Genomic DNA, 16,639 nt, shown 5'->3' with positions numbered 1-16,639 from the left:
AAAATTAAAGTTATATTCAGATGATATTTTCAAATTTCAAATATTTTTCTTAATAGTTGCACATTGTCTTAAAACAATAAATACGTTTTGGAGTAGGAGTACATGTTTTATCTACTAGACTTGGGAACATGACAAAGACAAATACGTACGACCGAATACCAAACTAATTTCTACTTGGTTTAAAATCGGCGAATACATTCCCTAACCAAACCAGATTTAGAATAAGATCGATGTTTGTTTCCTACGCTGCAAAGGTTAAAAAAACATTCATACGTCGTCTTCTTCTGTGCAAACGAAATTAGGGAACGCACATATTTGCTAGGCTTCAAAGTCCAACAAAGGAAGTATCTTGGCCCATACAACATTCACGCGTCGTCGTCTTCTATGCTCAAGAAACTATCGGTTCACTGATAATCTACTACCCATGTACCGTCATGTTACATTACTCTTGCGTATCAAGTTACCTAAAGGCAAGATTTATACTCATGATTAAATTAAAGTAATTTTATTCACCAAACTACTATCATTTATACACACGACGTACGCAACTAACATGTTAACCACAAGAGACTTATACGACATGAAGTTAATATACTCCTTGTCATCATCGTTTCTCTCTTCCTTTCACACAGTGGAAGAAGAATCAGAAACCGTCATTCTTATCTCCGCAGTCTCCTTCAACAAATCAAACGAAGAGAACGAGTGCGGCGGGAGAACAACGGTAAGATCCTCCTCAGCCATCTCCAGCAAGCTTTCGTGTGGCGCAACCTTCTCTGGCTGTGCGAAGGAGTTCTCATCCATCACATTGCTAGATGTGAGTACTGTCTTATTCGATCCAGACACTTTCATAACGTTTGGATCCAATCCTGTAACCAACACCTTCAGATTCACCGAGGTAGCTCCAAAGTTTACAGCCTACAAAGTAAATAAAAATGACCAAATTTTAGCATAAATAAATAAATAAATAAAAATGAGAAGTTAAACACATATTTTTTCTTTTTTTTTTTTACAAAAGAATCAGAGGTTTTTCGTTTACCTTGATGCGCACGTAATCTTGTCCATTGCTTTTGAATGAGATTGCAGATGCGACGAGAGAAGAAGAAGAGTTTCCTTTGAGTGTTGAAGTGAGAAGAGTTGATCCGCTTGACTCTGCGAAGAACCGTTGGACCCAGTAGCTAGGTGTTCCGTATAGATGAGATGAGTTGAAGACTATTGCATCAGGGTTCCACCTTCTGTCGTTTGTGTTCACAAAGAGTGGTGCGTAGCTTGCCATTTCCACAATGTCACTGCAACAAAGAAACCATCAAATATGTTTTTTTTTTAAAAATCATCTGGTGCTTTTTTCAGTTATGATTCAAAACCTGTTCTTTTCAAGACCAATGAGAAAGGCAGCTTCTGCAAGAGCGGCGAGAAGGCTTCCTTTACCAGCATCTTTTCCAGTCACAGCGTATTCACTGACAAACGCCTGCAAACATAGTCCCACCAGTGAGACACTGGAAAGCTTCTATTTGTCTTTCTTTTGAATAATGAGTGTTCTAAAAATCGGTTTAGACAGCAAATCGAACAAATTTCTTTAATAAAAATTGGGCCTAAGAGTTCAAAAGATCGGTCTAGGCGTCCTAACGATTTCTTGAAAATTTGGAATAATCTATTACCGCACCTTTGGACCCTTACGCGAAGTGCGGTCAAACTGATGATACATGGAAAACAAATTGCTAGCAGAAGTGTAAATCTGTGACAAAAAAGGAAAACACTTTTATTTCAGACAGTAACACACATAGAAAAACATGAAAGTTACTGTCAAGAGAACGAGTTTTTTTACGTGGAAATCATAGTAATCGGCAGGATGGTCAAGCGGACGAGAAGATCCATCACAGTTAGAGATGATCTTGATATCTGGATAAGCCTTTTTGATAGCATCATAGAACACTATATAGTTTCCTGTACAGTTGCAAATCTCAGTTTAGTATATCAAAACACGCTTAAGTCAAAATGTGAGTATAGATAGAGAAAATGAGCAAAAGAAACCACCTCTGTAGTAAGTCTTTCCACAATCCTCGTTCCCAATAGCAACATACTTCAACTCAAAAGGCTCTTGACGTCCCATTGCAGCTCGAACCGATCCCCATGTAGAGTTAGCATCTCCCCTAGCAAACTCAATACCATCAAGTGCTTCCTGAACAAAGGGCATGATACTAGCAGTTTCAACTTCATCGTTGTGACTAATACCGTTGTTAAACACCCATATTGGGGCTGCTCCAATGTCTTCTGCCAACTACAAGAATGTTCATTCAACATTTGATTAGAGCTTAGGGAATCATTACATATCCATAAAAAGAAGAAGAAGTCTCACTTGAAAGAACTCAAAGTGGCCAAGGCCATCATCGGTCCAATACTTCCAAACATCACCAAAATGTCCAGGTCTCTCTTCCCAAGGTCCAACGGTTTCTTTCCAGCGGAAAGCATTGCTCAACCATTCACCCTCCACAAAACAACCACCTAAAAGTACACAAAAGAGCCATAGTGAGTGAGTAAACATAACTTGACGTGCTGTCTACTAGTCTTCTTATATATTTACCTGGGAAACGGATGAAACGGGGTTTTATACCGGCCATCATCTGGTAAAGATCGTTTCTAAAGCCATGTCCCTGCAACCAAAATCCAAAAGAGATTTGAGAACATTTTGTATATTTTTTTTCTCTACTAGCAAAATCTCATCAGAAAAAAACCTTATAAGTATCCACCGGCATGGCCGAGACTTGATCAATCCATATAGAACCTTTCTTGGTTGTTGTTAACTGGAGTCTTGCACCATGATCTGTCACTTTTGCCTCCAGAAGAACCTCCTTCTTAGTCCATTTCGAAACATCGGAAGCAGACGCTCTACATTGAAACACATAGACAATCAAAACAAAAACAGAATCTGAAAGTTAAGACTCTGAAAAAGTGTTACTCACGTGATTTTTTCAGAAGCGAGAGTCAGCGATCCATTAGAGCTAGTCAAGGACACAGACAGATCGATATCACCAGTGGAGCGCACATAAAGAGCCACTTTATACTTTTTTCCTTCTTCAATATTCTAAGAAAATGAGAAAAAAAAATGAACAACTTAACTCATAATCTTGACACCAAGAAGTAAAGTTTTCATTATAGAGAGACTCACCATGCCCCAGTAACCAGGGTTATAAACTCCAACACCTCCTGATGGACAACCATTGCTATCACAGAGCACATCCATTCTCAAAGCGATTTTATTACGTTCAAAGCAAGATGAACGGTCTGTTGCTACATATATAGATGAATGATCACCAACAATGGACCAAGGCCATATATTAGATGGTGTGTTCTGTCCACCAGCTTCAAACCCTGTACAGTGTACACCAAATCTTTTTGCTTAGGTTTTCGGTTTAGTTTGGTAATCGGTTATTTCGGTTTTCTTCTTTAAACAAATATTATACCAAAACCATACCAAAAACCTGAACCGAACTAACCAAATTTATTCAAAAGTTTGATAGTATTAAACCAAAATCTAAACGAAATAAAAGAACTTCGGTAGGATTTTCAAAAACCCAAACTAACCGAATACCGAACCAAACTCTATTTCCAAGTTACTTCAGTAAGATTTATGTTGAACCAAACTAACTGTAAACCTGAACTATCCGAACCGCATGCCTAACTGAAGCTTAACAAAAATGATTGGTTTCCATGGCATTTCACGATTCTAACCTCTGTTGCTAACAAGCTCGGCCCATAATCCACCAGCACCAGCATGGTTTATCTCCTGCATAATGATTTGAAGAACCATAGAACATTAAGAAAAACTCAAGTCTAAACCATATTGTTATAGCAGAGAACTGTTGGAGGCATTAGTAAAGTTAGCAAACCTCGAAGAAAATTCCGAAAAGAGTTTCAGGGATGAGTCTTCCAGCTCCATTAGAAGCGTTTACTTGCAAAGTCACTGCTGGTTTTGTGTCTTCTTGAGCGACGACAACACGAAGGCTTTGATAGACAAAGCAAGTGCCGAGGAGGAAAGAAAGTATGCAAACACTTCTGAGGAACTTCCATGACTCCGTATCCATATTCACCACATGCAAATCAATCTAGTGTATCCTGTAAGAGAACATTTATAGAAAGGTTGAATCTTACTCTGCTCAAGCCATGAATGGATTCAACATAAGCTAATCGCAAAAACAAATATTTAAGTTTTTATATTAAAATATTTTATTAGAGGCAGCTCAAAGACTTAAGCTTTACAGAAACTGAATCAAAAATTGGCTTCTTTAGAGACAGAAAAAAAAAAGAAACTCAATTTGCTCCAATTTCAGATCTTAATTAGTCATAAAGTTAGAGCCTTTATCCGGTTTGATAAGCAGCAGTAACTAATTAGAACCATATTACAAAAACAGAGAATTAACAAGAGATGGAAACAGAACCTGGAAATCAAGAAAGACAAGGGGTTGGTTGAGACAAGAAGAGATGAGTGAAGGAACAGACAGAAGAGGAGTGGAAGTATAAGAATGTCTGGTCGAGAGATATTGCTTAAGAGTAAGAGAAGCACAAAAAAAAATCTAAGGAAAACTTGCTTTCACGTTTGATGGAGATTGCTTGTTTTCGTGGAAGAAGGTAGGTGGATGTTCGGTTAGAACTTATAGCGACGGCTACTCGAACCTTTCCACCTGCTCGCTCTCATCGCTTTCTCTTTTCTTATGGATAAAGTTTGTATTTTTCTTTTAATATTTTTGGATAATGATTAGATCTCCCATCAAACTGTCCCCCCTAGATCAATGGCTTTCAGTGGGGATGATATGTTTCTTTGGTAAAGGTTCATAGGATTATAAATAAATTCATGTCAACTAACAAAATAAAAGTTACTTTTTTGTTTTTTTTTCCCACACGTATTAAAAATGAACTTTTTTTTTGTTTTTTTCCACACGTATTAAAAATGATATAACTTTGTAGTTTGTAAATTTTATAATTTGAAAGTACTTTGTCTACATTTGGAATATATAAAAAAATGCAATGTAACTCAAAAACTTTTTCCAAGTCTTTGCAGGCTCCACAAAGCACGTGTACTAGAATGCTTGATTCAGATGTAGGAAAGTGGGTATCATTGATTGTGTTCAGTTTCATTCAATTTTAAGCTGCATCTTTGTTGTTCATATTACTCAGAATGTTTGTTGGAACCCTTCTATGCTTTTTCTTCATAATGCTCTTATACTAAAAGTTCTTATTATAAAAAAAAAGTTCTTAATATCAATTACAGTAAAAACTTTTGTGAACTAATAATCGATATATTAATACACAATTAATTAATATTTTTTCAGTACGAGTCGATTCATAATATAACACAATCGATAAAACAGTAACATGATTATTTTTTAGAATTTTATAGACTTATAATTCCATCAAAATCATAAATCAATAATTTACATATAAATATTTTTATTATGTACAAAAAATTGTATTATATATTTCATATTCACAATGAAACTATTTATATATTTTCTTAATAAAACTTCACTTTCATAATATTTATTAAAACTATATCTGAAATCACATTTAAATTCTAGGAGGCATATTTTGTATATATCAAATAATATGATTAAAAATATGAAAAAATTATTTTTAAAATTTAATTAATGTATATACGGTAAAACACACCATTTTCATATTTATAAAAAATTATATTCTAGAATAAAATATTCTAAGAAAAGAAACTCTTGTAAAATAATAACTCTACTAATTAATAAAATAGTAAAGTTTCAACAATACTAATTTATAGAGTTTTTACGGTTTGTAACTTTTTACATCTCACTCAGACAAATTTACAAAAAATTAATATATTAGTCTTCTTCGTCGCTGCATTATCTCAGTTCTTGCTTTCTTCTCAGATAGCAATGGGGATGTAAATTAATGATGAACTAGCAAAAAGATAATAATAACATCAAGTGGAAGGGTAACAACTTAAACAAATGATATTCTTCTTGTTCCCTGGAATTTAAAATTTCAATGAAAGCATCAAAACCTATGATGGATTCATGTATAATCAAGAGATTAGAAGATAGATAAAGAAGATTAACAAAATAAAATTTTAAACAAAGTTAGATTCACAAGATTTAAAGTATAAAATTAAGATAAACTAGAAAAACCAAAGCTTATATGTGTGTTGCAGTTTAGTTAGTAAAAATCTATTATTTGCACCCACTGAACCAAGGTTCAAACAACGGTTTGCCCCTTCTCATTCTTTTTGCTCTCGCTCATTATATTTTCTAGATCTGCCATTGAGCATATTCATTGTTTTTTAAAAAAATATAGACAAAAAAAATACCGAGAAAACGTGTTATTTCTCTTAAAAACCCATTTCTGTAGATGAATGTGTTAAGTATACGTATGTATTCATATATAAGCAAAAACATAGACAAAAAAATACCGAGAAAACGTGTTATTTCTCTTAAGAACCCATTTCTGTAGATGAATGTGTTAAGTATACGTATGTATTCATATATATAAGCACCTTGTCTAGGGTACCGTTTAGAAACCCTAGAAGAATCTACTGTTGAGTCGCCTCAAAAAGAAATATATAGATGAATGTGTTAAGTGTTGAACAAAAAAAAAGATGAATGTGTTAAGTATTCATATATTAATATTTGATAAATTATTAATCTCTATAAATTAATAAATTTCGCCGGTTGTAATTTGGGCCGGTGTAAAGTATGATAAAAATGTAAAATAATAAGATAATAATATTTAATTTTAAAACTCCCATGTAAATATAAAGTCCCATTAAAATCATAAATTAATAATCTATCAATATAAATTTTTTATATAAGTACAAACTAAAAATTATAATGTTGGTTTTTATATTTACAATGAAAATACATCTATTTTTCTTAATATTTCAATATATTTTGATAATATTTAGCAAAATTATATCGAAAAATACATAACAATTCTATGAAACATAAAAATATACACCAAATAAGATAATAAAACAATATGAATGTCAAATTTTTAAAATTTAAATAATGTATATATGGTAAAATCAAATATTAATTATCTTATAAAAAAATAGAAAATATAAAAAAAGAAAATTTTGTAAATTAATATCTCTATAACTTAATAAAATTTTAAAATCCTAATATTATTAATTTACAGAGGTTCTATTATACTTTGAAATACAAATAAAATAGAGAAACATGGGCTAAACCTGATTTAAGAAAACCCCGATACTAAATGATGAATGCCCTAGAACGATAGGATGTTTTAGTTTCACATTTGTATCCTATGAAATCTAGGCCAATTAATACTCTTTTTAAAAAGTCCTATTAGGATAAAGATTTTGTTATTTGATAAGATAGAATAGGATAAATTCCAATTAATTATTATGATAATGTTAATCTTACATTTGTTTAATATAAATAGCATGTATGATTAACTTTTAACGACAACACGAGGTTTTCTCTATTTTTTCTTCATCGTCAAGTTTACCTAGGTTTGCTCGTGAGTAGAGATCTTAAACATGCTTGAAGAAGACGCTGCAACTTGTCTAGAAATTAATGAAAATATTTGCGAAGACATGATTAGTGCTTTACCCGATGCTTTACTTGTGCAAATATTGTCGCTTCTTCCTTCTAAAGATGCAATGGCTACCTCGATTTTGTCAAAACCATGGCGTTATGTCTGGATGTTGTTGCCTAAACTCGTTTACAGTGATACATACAAGAGATAGAGCTTTAAACTCGGTTCAAGATTCAATTTAGAATGTTCAGCAAAGCCTATAAGTTTGCCTAAGAGACTTTACACTTGCAATACGCTCAAGGAATTGACTCTCGCAAGTAAGATTCTTGTAGATGTTCCTTTTCAAGCTTTCCTCCCGTCGCTTATAAAGCTGGAGCTTCTCAAAGTGGTGTATAAGGACGAGGATTCGCTTTTTAGGCTTTTGTCAAGTTGTCATGTTCTCCAAACTCTGATTGTGGACCGAAATATGGATGACAATGTGATAAAGTTTAGTGTGAAAGTGCCTTCTTTGAAAACGTTAGTTTATATAATCTTTTTGGCGGTGGTGGGTCTTTGATTATAGATACCCCACAGTTGAAGTATTTTCAAATCAATGATTGTTCTAGAGACGATTGCTTGATTGAGTGTATGAATCCTAGCCTTGCCATGGCCAGTGTACTCGTTACTTCTCACCCCAATGAACTTTTCTTGAGATCTCTTTCCTCTGTCTTGTTTCTCAACATGACTTTGTTCAATGCAACGGTAAGTTCCCTCTCTCGTTTTGTGGTCATATTGATGCATCTACTTATATATGTTGATTCTTTGAAATTGTTTTCAGGATGTATTCTGTAGTGCCATCAACTTCTCTCAACTGATAGAGTGTAAGCTAAGTCCATGTGGATCAGACTATTGGGTAGAATCAGTTATGCTGCTGCTTCACAACTCTCCTAAACTTAAAGTTCTTATGATCAGTTCTGTAAGTACCTTACTCACTCTCTCAAGCAAGTTTCGTTACTAAATTAAATGTGTTTATAATATATATATACATACTTCTTGCTGCTTTTCAGGATGATATAGATGACTGCCGAGATCTCCCTCCTCAACGTTCTGTTCCAGGATGCTTGTTGTCTCCTCTCGAGATTTTTGAATGGAAAGAATTTGGAGGGGCAAGACAAGAGATGCTTCTCTTGACTTATATCCTTGAAAATTCCAAGTATTTGAAGACAGCAGGAATCTCCATGTTATCTTACTACCTTGATGATGAGAAAGAGATGATAATGGAGGAGTTAAAATCAATATCAAGGGTTTCAGTATCTTCTCAGCTTTTGTTTTCTGTTATATTTAAATGGAGATCACTAGCAGAACATAATGTTATTTTTTGACCTGTTTTAGTTACGGTTACATTACATTACTTGGATAGGATTGTACTCAACTCAGAAACCAGACAAGCCATGTTAAAAAAGAAACTACATACTTTCATAACCTATAGTAATGATCAGGAAGTTTTGAAAACATTAACCCAAGGACACTAAACACTAACCCAGTCTCTTGCCATCTCGCAAACTCCTTCCTTATTTTTCATGTTCAAATTTTCTTTTATAATATATGCAAATAATATCTCACAAAACAATGGACCCCAAAATCTCAAGCCATCTGGTACACTTTTTTCTTTCTCACAACTACCACTGACGATAAGGAGTAGCAGAAGGGTGTAGCTAGGGTTAAGACCTGATCTCATAGGGTTTCATTTATTGATCTGTTCTAGAGAAAAAGATCTTTAAAGATGTCAGTAGAAGCCGGAACAATAAGTACCTTCCTTAAACAAGTGAGGGTTTTTCATTAAAGTACAAATGTGTTTGGTTTTTTACTTCTTCCTCTTTGGTTCTCAGGACTATACAGCTTACTATCCACCTCTGTGCCGGAATGCTTGTTGTCCCATCTCGAAATATTTGAGTGCAAGGCATATTGGAGGAAGAAGGCTTACATTCTCACAAACGCAAGTTTAAAGACGATGAGAATCACGATCATCCCGCCATATGAGGACTTAGAATCTTTGTATAGGGTTTCAGCATCATCTCAGCTTATGTTCTCTACTCAATCACGATGGAGATTTGATAGGAGAATGAGCAAGAAGAAGGAGAAACTAGTTTCGTTCTGGTTTCCTTCTATTGATTCATCGTATTTTACATGCCAACTATCATCTCCTAGATCTTGATTAATTTGCGCATGGATGCGAAGATAGAAAGGTGCATTCTCTCTCATGCGATTTTGCTCTCAGGCACTATTCTAGAGAAAGGTCTTTAACCGTTGGTTCTTTCTCTGTTTGCTGCTGGTTTCGCACGTTTATCCCCCTTTTTAGCCGTTTATTCTCTGCAAGATCTAAAACTTTTTCAAAAGTTTACCAACTTTAGAAGTAACCAGCGGGTAATAGGAAGTCTCACCAGCCGACCACCGTATCTGACTGAAGCTTTCCCGGGTTCAGCCCCCGACACCGTCGGCGGGTCAGCCAGGCTCACCTGTGCCGGTCTTATACCTATCTCACCATCGCCAGATTATAATGGCTTGCTCCTCTGTCGTCGGGCTCTCCTGCTCGTTTGGATGAGAATGGGGAAAAGAAGCTCTTTGGGTTGTTATAACCTTGTATCTGACTACAGTTTCAACACTTCTCTGTAAAGGAAGTCACAGACAGTTATCCCAACAACATTTACTACCGTGACAGGAGTTAAGGAGCTTTAACTGCAGGGATTTGGTTGGTATAACCTTTAATTAGTTGTTTCCAAGTAAAAGTAAATCAAGAGAAAGTTCTCTTACTTTGGCTCCACTACTCACGTGATATAAAGCCTCATCTCCTCCTGTTAACCTGACAATGTCAAGACGATACAGCAGGGTTGAGAAAGAGAAATGGCAAGCGCCACCTGAACTCCCCCAGAAGAAGCCTCCGGTGCGCATACCAGCTAATGACAATGAGGATCTGATCGAAGCCAACAGGCTCACACTTATTGGGAGACTAACAAACACCTCAGTGCAGAAACCCAGAGCTGTAATTGACTTTATGGCTCAGGTATGGAACCTGGAAGGGAGAATTGTTGGAAGAGCTCTTGGTTTGGACAAATTCATCAAATTTGAGACAGAACAGGAACTAACACAGGTCCTGGAGAAGGGTCCCTATCACTATAAACGATGGATGCTCCTACTGGAGAAATGGAAGCCCACTGTCTCAGACAACTTCCCATCGAACATCTCCTTCAATGTTCGCATTCACGGCATTCCCCTACACTTCTGGTCGGAGAAGACCATTCTGACTATTGGAAGAGAGCTTGGAAAATGCTCACTCAGGGATGAAAAGGAAGCAAAAATATGGGTGGAAGTTAATGGTCTCCAACCTCTAACGATGACGATGGAGATTGAGCTTCCATCTGATGAAGTTACGGGAGTTGAGTTTGAGTACATTAAGATAGAGAAACATTGCTTTACATGTTTCTCCCTTTTTCACGAGGAATCAGACTGTCCTCAACGCCCAGCAAATGCTCCACCTCCTAAAGAAAGAAAGCTGGGAATTACGCAGAGCATTGCATTACAGAGGATAGAAGCGGAGAAGAAACGTCATGACGATAGGAGAGGTTACAGTAGGCCTACTGACGCTCGTTCATCTTTAAGATCAGCTGATGATAGCTATACCCAACAAAGGAGAGGAGGACACAGAACAGAGTCTGGAAGATATCATGCTAGAAGGGATGATCAGGGCCGTGAACACTCTATTCTCTCTCGAACTGCTCGATCAAATTCTGCTTACTATAAAAGCAATGCTCCTTCTCTGCAGTATCGAGTAGTTGATCGAAGCAGACTTAGTTCGGGCTCATCCACACCACATCAAAACCAAGGTGGACAAACAGAGGGACTAGAGACCAGAGGAAGTAACCCGTTAAATGCCAGACCTCCTCCAAGAATCCCCGTGCAAGAGGTCACTCCAACTCGAACTCTAAAGGAACGTTTGGGCCCATCTTCGGATCGAGCAGGCACAAAATCTGGCTCTAAGGAGCGTAGATCAGCACTGGAACGACTATCAGAGTCAAATGCTTCAAGGGAACAGATCAGAAAGACGCCTAGCTTTGAATCAGGACGATTACAACTGGATGAGAGTAGAGCTGTTGATAACATGATCATTGATCAAGCTACCAGAGAAGAACAATCCCCAACGGACAGGATCCCTGCTACCCTTCGGCTTGGAACAAGCTCAGACGCTCAAGTGCATTCAAATAGGAGAGGAGCCATACCAGTTGCTGCCCTGAGCAAAACTGCAACAAAGAGACGAATTACCAAAACACAGAAACGTGTGGTAAGAAGCCCCCTCCAAGTCCCCAGCTTAAAGAAACAGTCTATGGTCCGAGCAGCTACTTCAACTAGAAGGAAGCTCACAGTGGACAAAGACAACAATTTACCTTGTAATAAGGTTGGGACCAGTAATGTAGGAACTAGTACTCAGAGAAAGAAGAATGGACAGCCGACTACGGTGATAATACCGGGCATGACCAGAGGTGGGGTGGATTTTCGGCCCCATCAAAACTCTCTTCCTTAGTCATCCTCAGCTGGAATTGTCAAGGACTTGGGAGTGTCCAGACAATCCGGCGAATTAAGGAGATCCATAAGCATATGGCTCCTAATGTAATGTTTTTTATGGAAACAAAGAATGATGATGAGTTCATTAATAATAAGCTTCAAGCTCTCCGCTACTCCCATTATTTTTCAGTTCCACCTATCGGTCTTAGTGGTGGCTTATCTCTGATGTGGAATGACGATACTGAGATTACTATCCTTGAATCCTCTCCCAATCTCATCGACACAAGGATAGTGTACAAAGGAATCACCTCCTTTGTCTCTTTCATTTATGGAGCTCCGGCAGTGGAAAATAGAGCAGATTTCTGGAATAAACTAAATGCTGTTGGACAGAATCGGGATGACCCGTGGCTGATCACCGGAGATTTTAATGACATCCTCAACAATACTGAGAAGTGCGGCGGACCAACGCGACCGGAGGGATCTTTCACTGCTTTTCGATCTTTTGTGGCTCAGAATGGGTTGTGGGATTTAAAACATACTGGCGAGCAGCTTTCATGGCGAGGAAACAGGTATACGCACTTCATACGATCTAGACTAGATCGCTCGATGGGGAACTGTGCGTGGGCAGAAGCTTTCCCAATGGGGAGGTGCCGATACTTGCGGTTTGAGGGATCTGATCATAGGCCATTGCTGTCTTATTTCAACTCAAACAGAACCAAAAAGAGAGGCATGTTCCGTTTCAACAGAGCACTAACAGAACAGGAGGAGATTACACAGTTGATTGATGAAGCATGGAACTCTTCCCCGCTTGATTCTGTTATAGCAAAGTTGAATACGTGTAGGAGAAGAATCATACAGTGGGTTAAGGATCAACAAGAACAGAGTAATGTGAGCATCAAGCGGAATCAAGACGCACTGGAGATAGCTTTGTCTAGCGCTAGCCCTGATGTTACTCTCATCGAAAAACTTAACTCGGAACTAAGGCGTGCATACTTAGCTGAGGAACAATTCTGGCAGCAGCGAAGCCGCATCCAATGGCTCAAGAAAGGAGATAGAAATACTGGCTTCTACCATGCTGCAACAAGAACCAGGAGGATCATTAATTACATTCCAGTGCTAGAAGACTCTCAGGGTGGTGCCGTTTATGAAGAAGCTGATATAACTCGAGTGATCTCTTCTTATTTCACTCAGATTTTTACATCAAACGGCAACACCTCCTTCTCACAAATTCAGGGCCTGCTCTCTAAGAAGGTTACTCCTGAGATGAATGTAATGCTTACCGCTATACCGAGTGATTCGGAAATTTGGGAGGCTGTTAAGTCTATCAACGGGAACAAGGCGCCAGGGCCAGATGGTTTCTCGGCCACCTTCTATCAAGCCTACTGGCATACAGTGAAAGCGGATGTTATTAAAGATATCAGGATGTTTTTCACTACAAACCAGCTACACCCGAGGCAAAACGAGACTCACATTAGGCTAATCTCGAAGGTGACAGGAGCTCGATCTGTTGCGGAGTACAGGCCGATAGCTTTATGCAACACTCACTACAAAATCATTGCAAAAATTCTTACCAGGAGACTGAAGCCGCTTCTTCCTCTTCTCATCTCCAACACGCAGTCAGCTTTTGTTTCGGGTAGAGCGATCTCAGATAACGTTCTAATCACTCACGAAACTCTCCACTATTTGAGAACATCAGAGGCAAAGAAGAGATGTTCCATGGCTGTGAAAACAGACATGAGTAAAGCTTATGACAGGATTGAGTGGGGTTTCGTAAGAGAGATCCTTAGCATGCTCGGGTTTGATGGGGTGTGGATCTCCTGGATAATGAGTTGCATAGAATCGGTGTCTTACTCTTTTCTAATCAATGGAGCGCCTCAGGGTTCGGTGGTACCTTCTCGCGGGCTTAGGCAAGGAGATCCGCTGTCCCCGTATATCTTCATATTATGCACAGAAGTGTTATCGGCGTTATGTGCAAAGGGTCAAGCCGATGGATCCCTACCAGGAGTTAGAGTAGCTCGCGCAAGTCCAGCAATCAATCACCTCCTCTTCGCCGATGACACGATGTTTTTCTGCAAATCAAAACCATCTTGTGTCTCGGCTTTATTACAGATTCTGGCTACTTACGAAGCAGTGTCGGGACAGAAGATTAATCCCCAAAAGTCAGCCATTACTTTCTCGGCCAAAACTCCTGCTGCCACTCGGGCACGAGTTAAGGAAATGATGGAGATCTCTATGGAGGGAGGTATTGGCAAATATCTTGGATTACCGGAGCAGTTTGGACGCAGGAAACGCGATATCTTTGCATCTATCTTGGACAGGATTAGGCAAAAGGCACATAGCTGGACAGCGAGGTTTCTCTCCGGAGCGGGGAAACAAGTTATGCTCAAATCGGTCCTTGCTGCCATGCCCTGCTACGCTATGTCTTGTTTTAAACTCCCTGTGTCTCTCTGTAGACAAATTCAGTCGCTCCTTACGAGGTTTTGGTGGGATGCAAATCCGGAGAAAAAGAAAATGTGTTGGGTATCGTGGGACACTATGGCACTCCCTAAGTATGCAGGAGGACTCGGATTCCGGGATATTGAAACCTTTAATGATGCCTTGCTTGCTAAAATAGGTTGGCGCTTGATCAAGGATCCACAGTCTCTTCTGTCCCGGGTTCTCTTGGGAAAGTACTCTAGAGACCAGCTCTTTCTAGATGCTCCAATCCCGGCCTCAGCCTCTCATGGATGGAAGAGTATTCTAGCAGGAAGGGAAATACTCAAAAAGGGCATCAGCTGGGCAGTGGGGGATGGAGAGACAATTAGGATATGGGATGATCCATGGCTCTCTTTTGAAGCTCCATTACGACCGATAGGACCGTCGAGTTGCTCAGATCAGTCCTTGAAGGTTAAAGACCTCCTGTGCCCTCTCACAAACAAGTGGAATCTTGAAGAAATCAGAAGGATCTTACCTCAGTATGAGGACCATATTTTGCGTATAAAAACGAGTTCGATACAGTCCCCGGATACAGTTATCTGGCTCAGAGAAAAATCAGGTGAATATACCACTAAAACTGGATATGGTTTGGGTATGACTGCAGATAACACAACCCTGGAGTCTAATGAGCCAGTAAATTGGCTGAGAGACATATGGAACATCAAAACGAGCCCCAAGGTGAAGGACTTTCTGTGGAAAGTTGCAAGAAAAGCTATTCCGGTCAGCGCTAATCTAGAGAGAAGGGGAGTGCAGAGCTTCAATTGCAAGAAATGCGGCATCCATGAAGATGACCTGCACGTTTTTCTCAATTGTCCTATAGCAGAGGAGGTATGGAGTCTCCTACCAACTACACATCGACCATCAGGCTCCGTTGTTACTGCGGCTGAACTCATCAAACAGGGGAAGAACTTTGTGCCCCTGCCACCAATTGGTTTAAACGCTCCCCTATGGCCCTGGGTAATCTGGAACTTGTGGAAAGCAAGAAATAAGTTGGTGTTTGAGAACAGAGTATTCACTGCACAGGAGATTGTGCTTAAAAGTATTAAAGATGCTAAAGAATGGAATGATGCTCAAGCAGGAAGTAAAGATCCATCACTGAACTCGCTGCCACCGGATCATCATCACTCTGTTTCACTACGCCCCCCTCCGACGTTCCCACCTGCGATACTCGTGTGTAAAGTAGATGCAGCTTGGGATGTTACATCTGGAGGATGCGGTGTGGGAGTAGTCTTCTCGGGAGCTAATGATCGAAATCTCCCCACTGTTTCAGAAGCCCATGACCATGTTTCATCAGCGTTAATGGCTGAGGCCATTGCTGTCCACCGAGCGGTTGCGCTTGCTGTCTATTCAAACGTCCGATCCCTGGCAGTTCTATCCGATTCCCTTTCCTTGATCAAGCTCTTGAAGAAGGGAGGGACACAACCTGAACTGTTCGGTATCATGTTTGATATCTATCACTTCTTAAACTTCTTTGATGTAATTTCCTTTAATTTTATTTCCCGTAACTTCAATGCTGAAGCGGATTCTGTGGCGAAATCTGCTTTAGCTATGTCTGTAATGACTCCCAACCTTGGGGTCTAAACTCTTTAGTAGAAATGAAAGTTGCGTTTGCTCAAAAAAAAAAAAGATTTTGATTAATTTAGAAGTCTTGGAAAGGCAACAACATATTCTAATATTATTTGCCTACTTCTCTGGAACTGTTTGTATGATCAGTTTGCTTCCGGTTTTCAAAACAGACACAAATCGAGCTTTTTCTTTGGACACAACACGCAAATATACCATATACAAATAAATGAGTTTCACCAAGACACCACATGTTTTCACAAGAAAACTTAGCTAAAAGACTGGAATCTTCTAATGTGATCTTGAATTTGAACTTAAGCTAATTTGAAGCTTGAAGCAGAGGGAGAGAGAGAGAGAGACCGTGCATCAGGATAAGATTATGATTCCATCATAGACCCCTAGTTACTACATGTAACTTAAATTAAGTTAAAACAAATGTTTACATTCATAACTATATAAAGACTAGAATGACGTTTTGATGTAAGTTTCATCTTATTATATTCACATGACCAAATTCACATCATCTAATGGTTTGTATTTGCTTGCA

General features: G+C 38.5%; 1 protein-coding gene and 1 pseudogene across 4 annotated transcripts; one reads left to right on the top strand and one right to left on the bottom strand.

Moving 5' to 3' along the window:
- Positions 1–489: 489 nt before the first annotated feature.
- On the bottom strand, positions 490–4,743 carry LOC108806966 (alpha-L-arabinofuranosidase 1). 4 transcript variants are annotated; one of them, XM_018579189.2, is made up of 14 exons: positions 4,434–4,743; positions 3,885–4,110; positions 3,727–3,781; positions 3,164–3,366; positions 2,958–3,079; positions 2,730–2,883; positions 2,579–2,648; positions 2,354–2,499; positions 2,032–2,275; positions 1,823–1,941; positions 1,661–1,732; positions 1,362–1,465; positions 1,037–1,286; positions 490–915 (listed from the first exon to the last, which is right to left on the bottom strand). In XM_018579189.2, the coding sequence occupies exons 2-14, from the start codon at positions 4,077–4,079 to the stop codon at positions 625–627; spliced, it is 2,025 nt and encodes a 674-aa protein (XP_018434691.1). In that variant the 5' UTR covers positions 4,080–4,110; positions 4,434–4,743; the 3' UTR covers positions 490–624. The 4 variants fall into 4 exon arrangements, with proteins under 4 accessions (XP_018434691.1, XP_018434692.1, XP_018434693.1 ...); XM_018579190.2 differs by having other exon boundaries at positions 4,580–4,742; XM_018579191.2 differs by having other exon boundaries at positions 4,584–4,742.
- A 2,749-nt stretch (positions 4,744–7,492) lies between these two features.
- LOC108807561 (putative F-box/FBD/LRR-repeat protein At3g49480) lies at positions 7,493–8,879 on the top strand (annotated as a pseudogene).
- Positions 8,880–16,639: the final 7,760 nt, after the last annotated feature.

Source organism: Raphanus sativus, chromosome 6 (assembly GCF_000801105.2).
Source record: "Raphanus sativus cultivar WK10039 chromosome 6, ASM80110v3, whole genome shotgun sequence".
Classification (NCBI taxonomy): Eukaryota; Viridiplantae; Streptophyta; class Magnoliopsida; order Brassicales; family Brassicaceae; genus Raphanus; species Raphanus sativus.
Note: the sequence above shows the minus strand (reverse complement) of the source record. Positions and strands in the feature narration are given on the sequence as shown.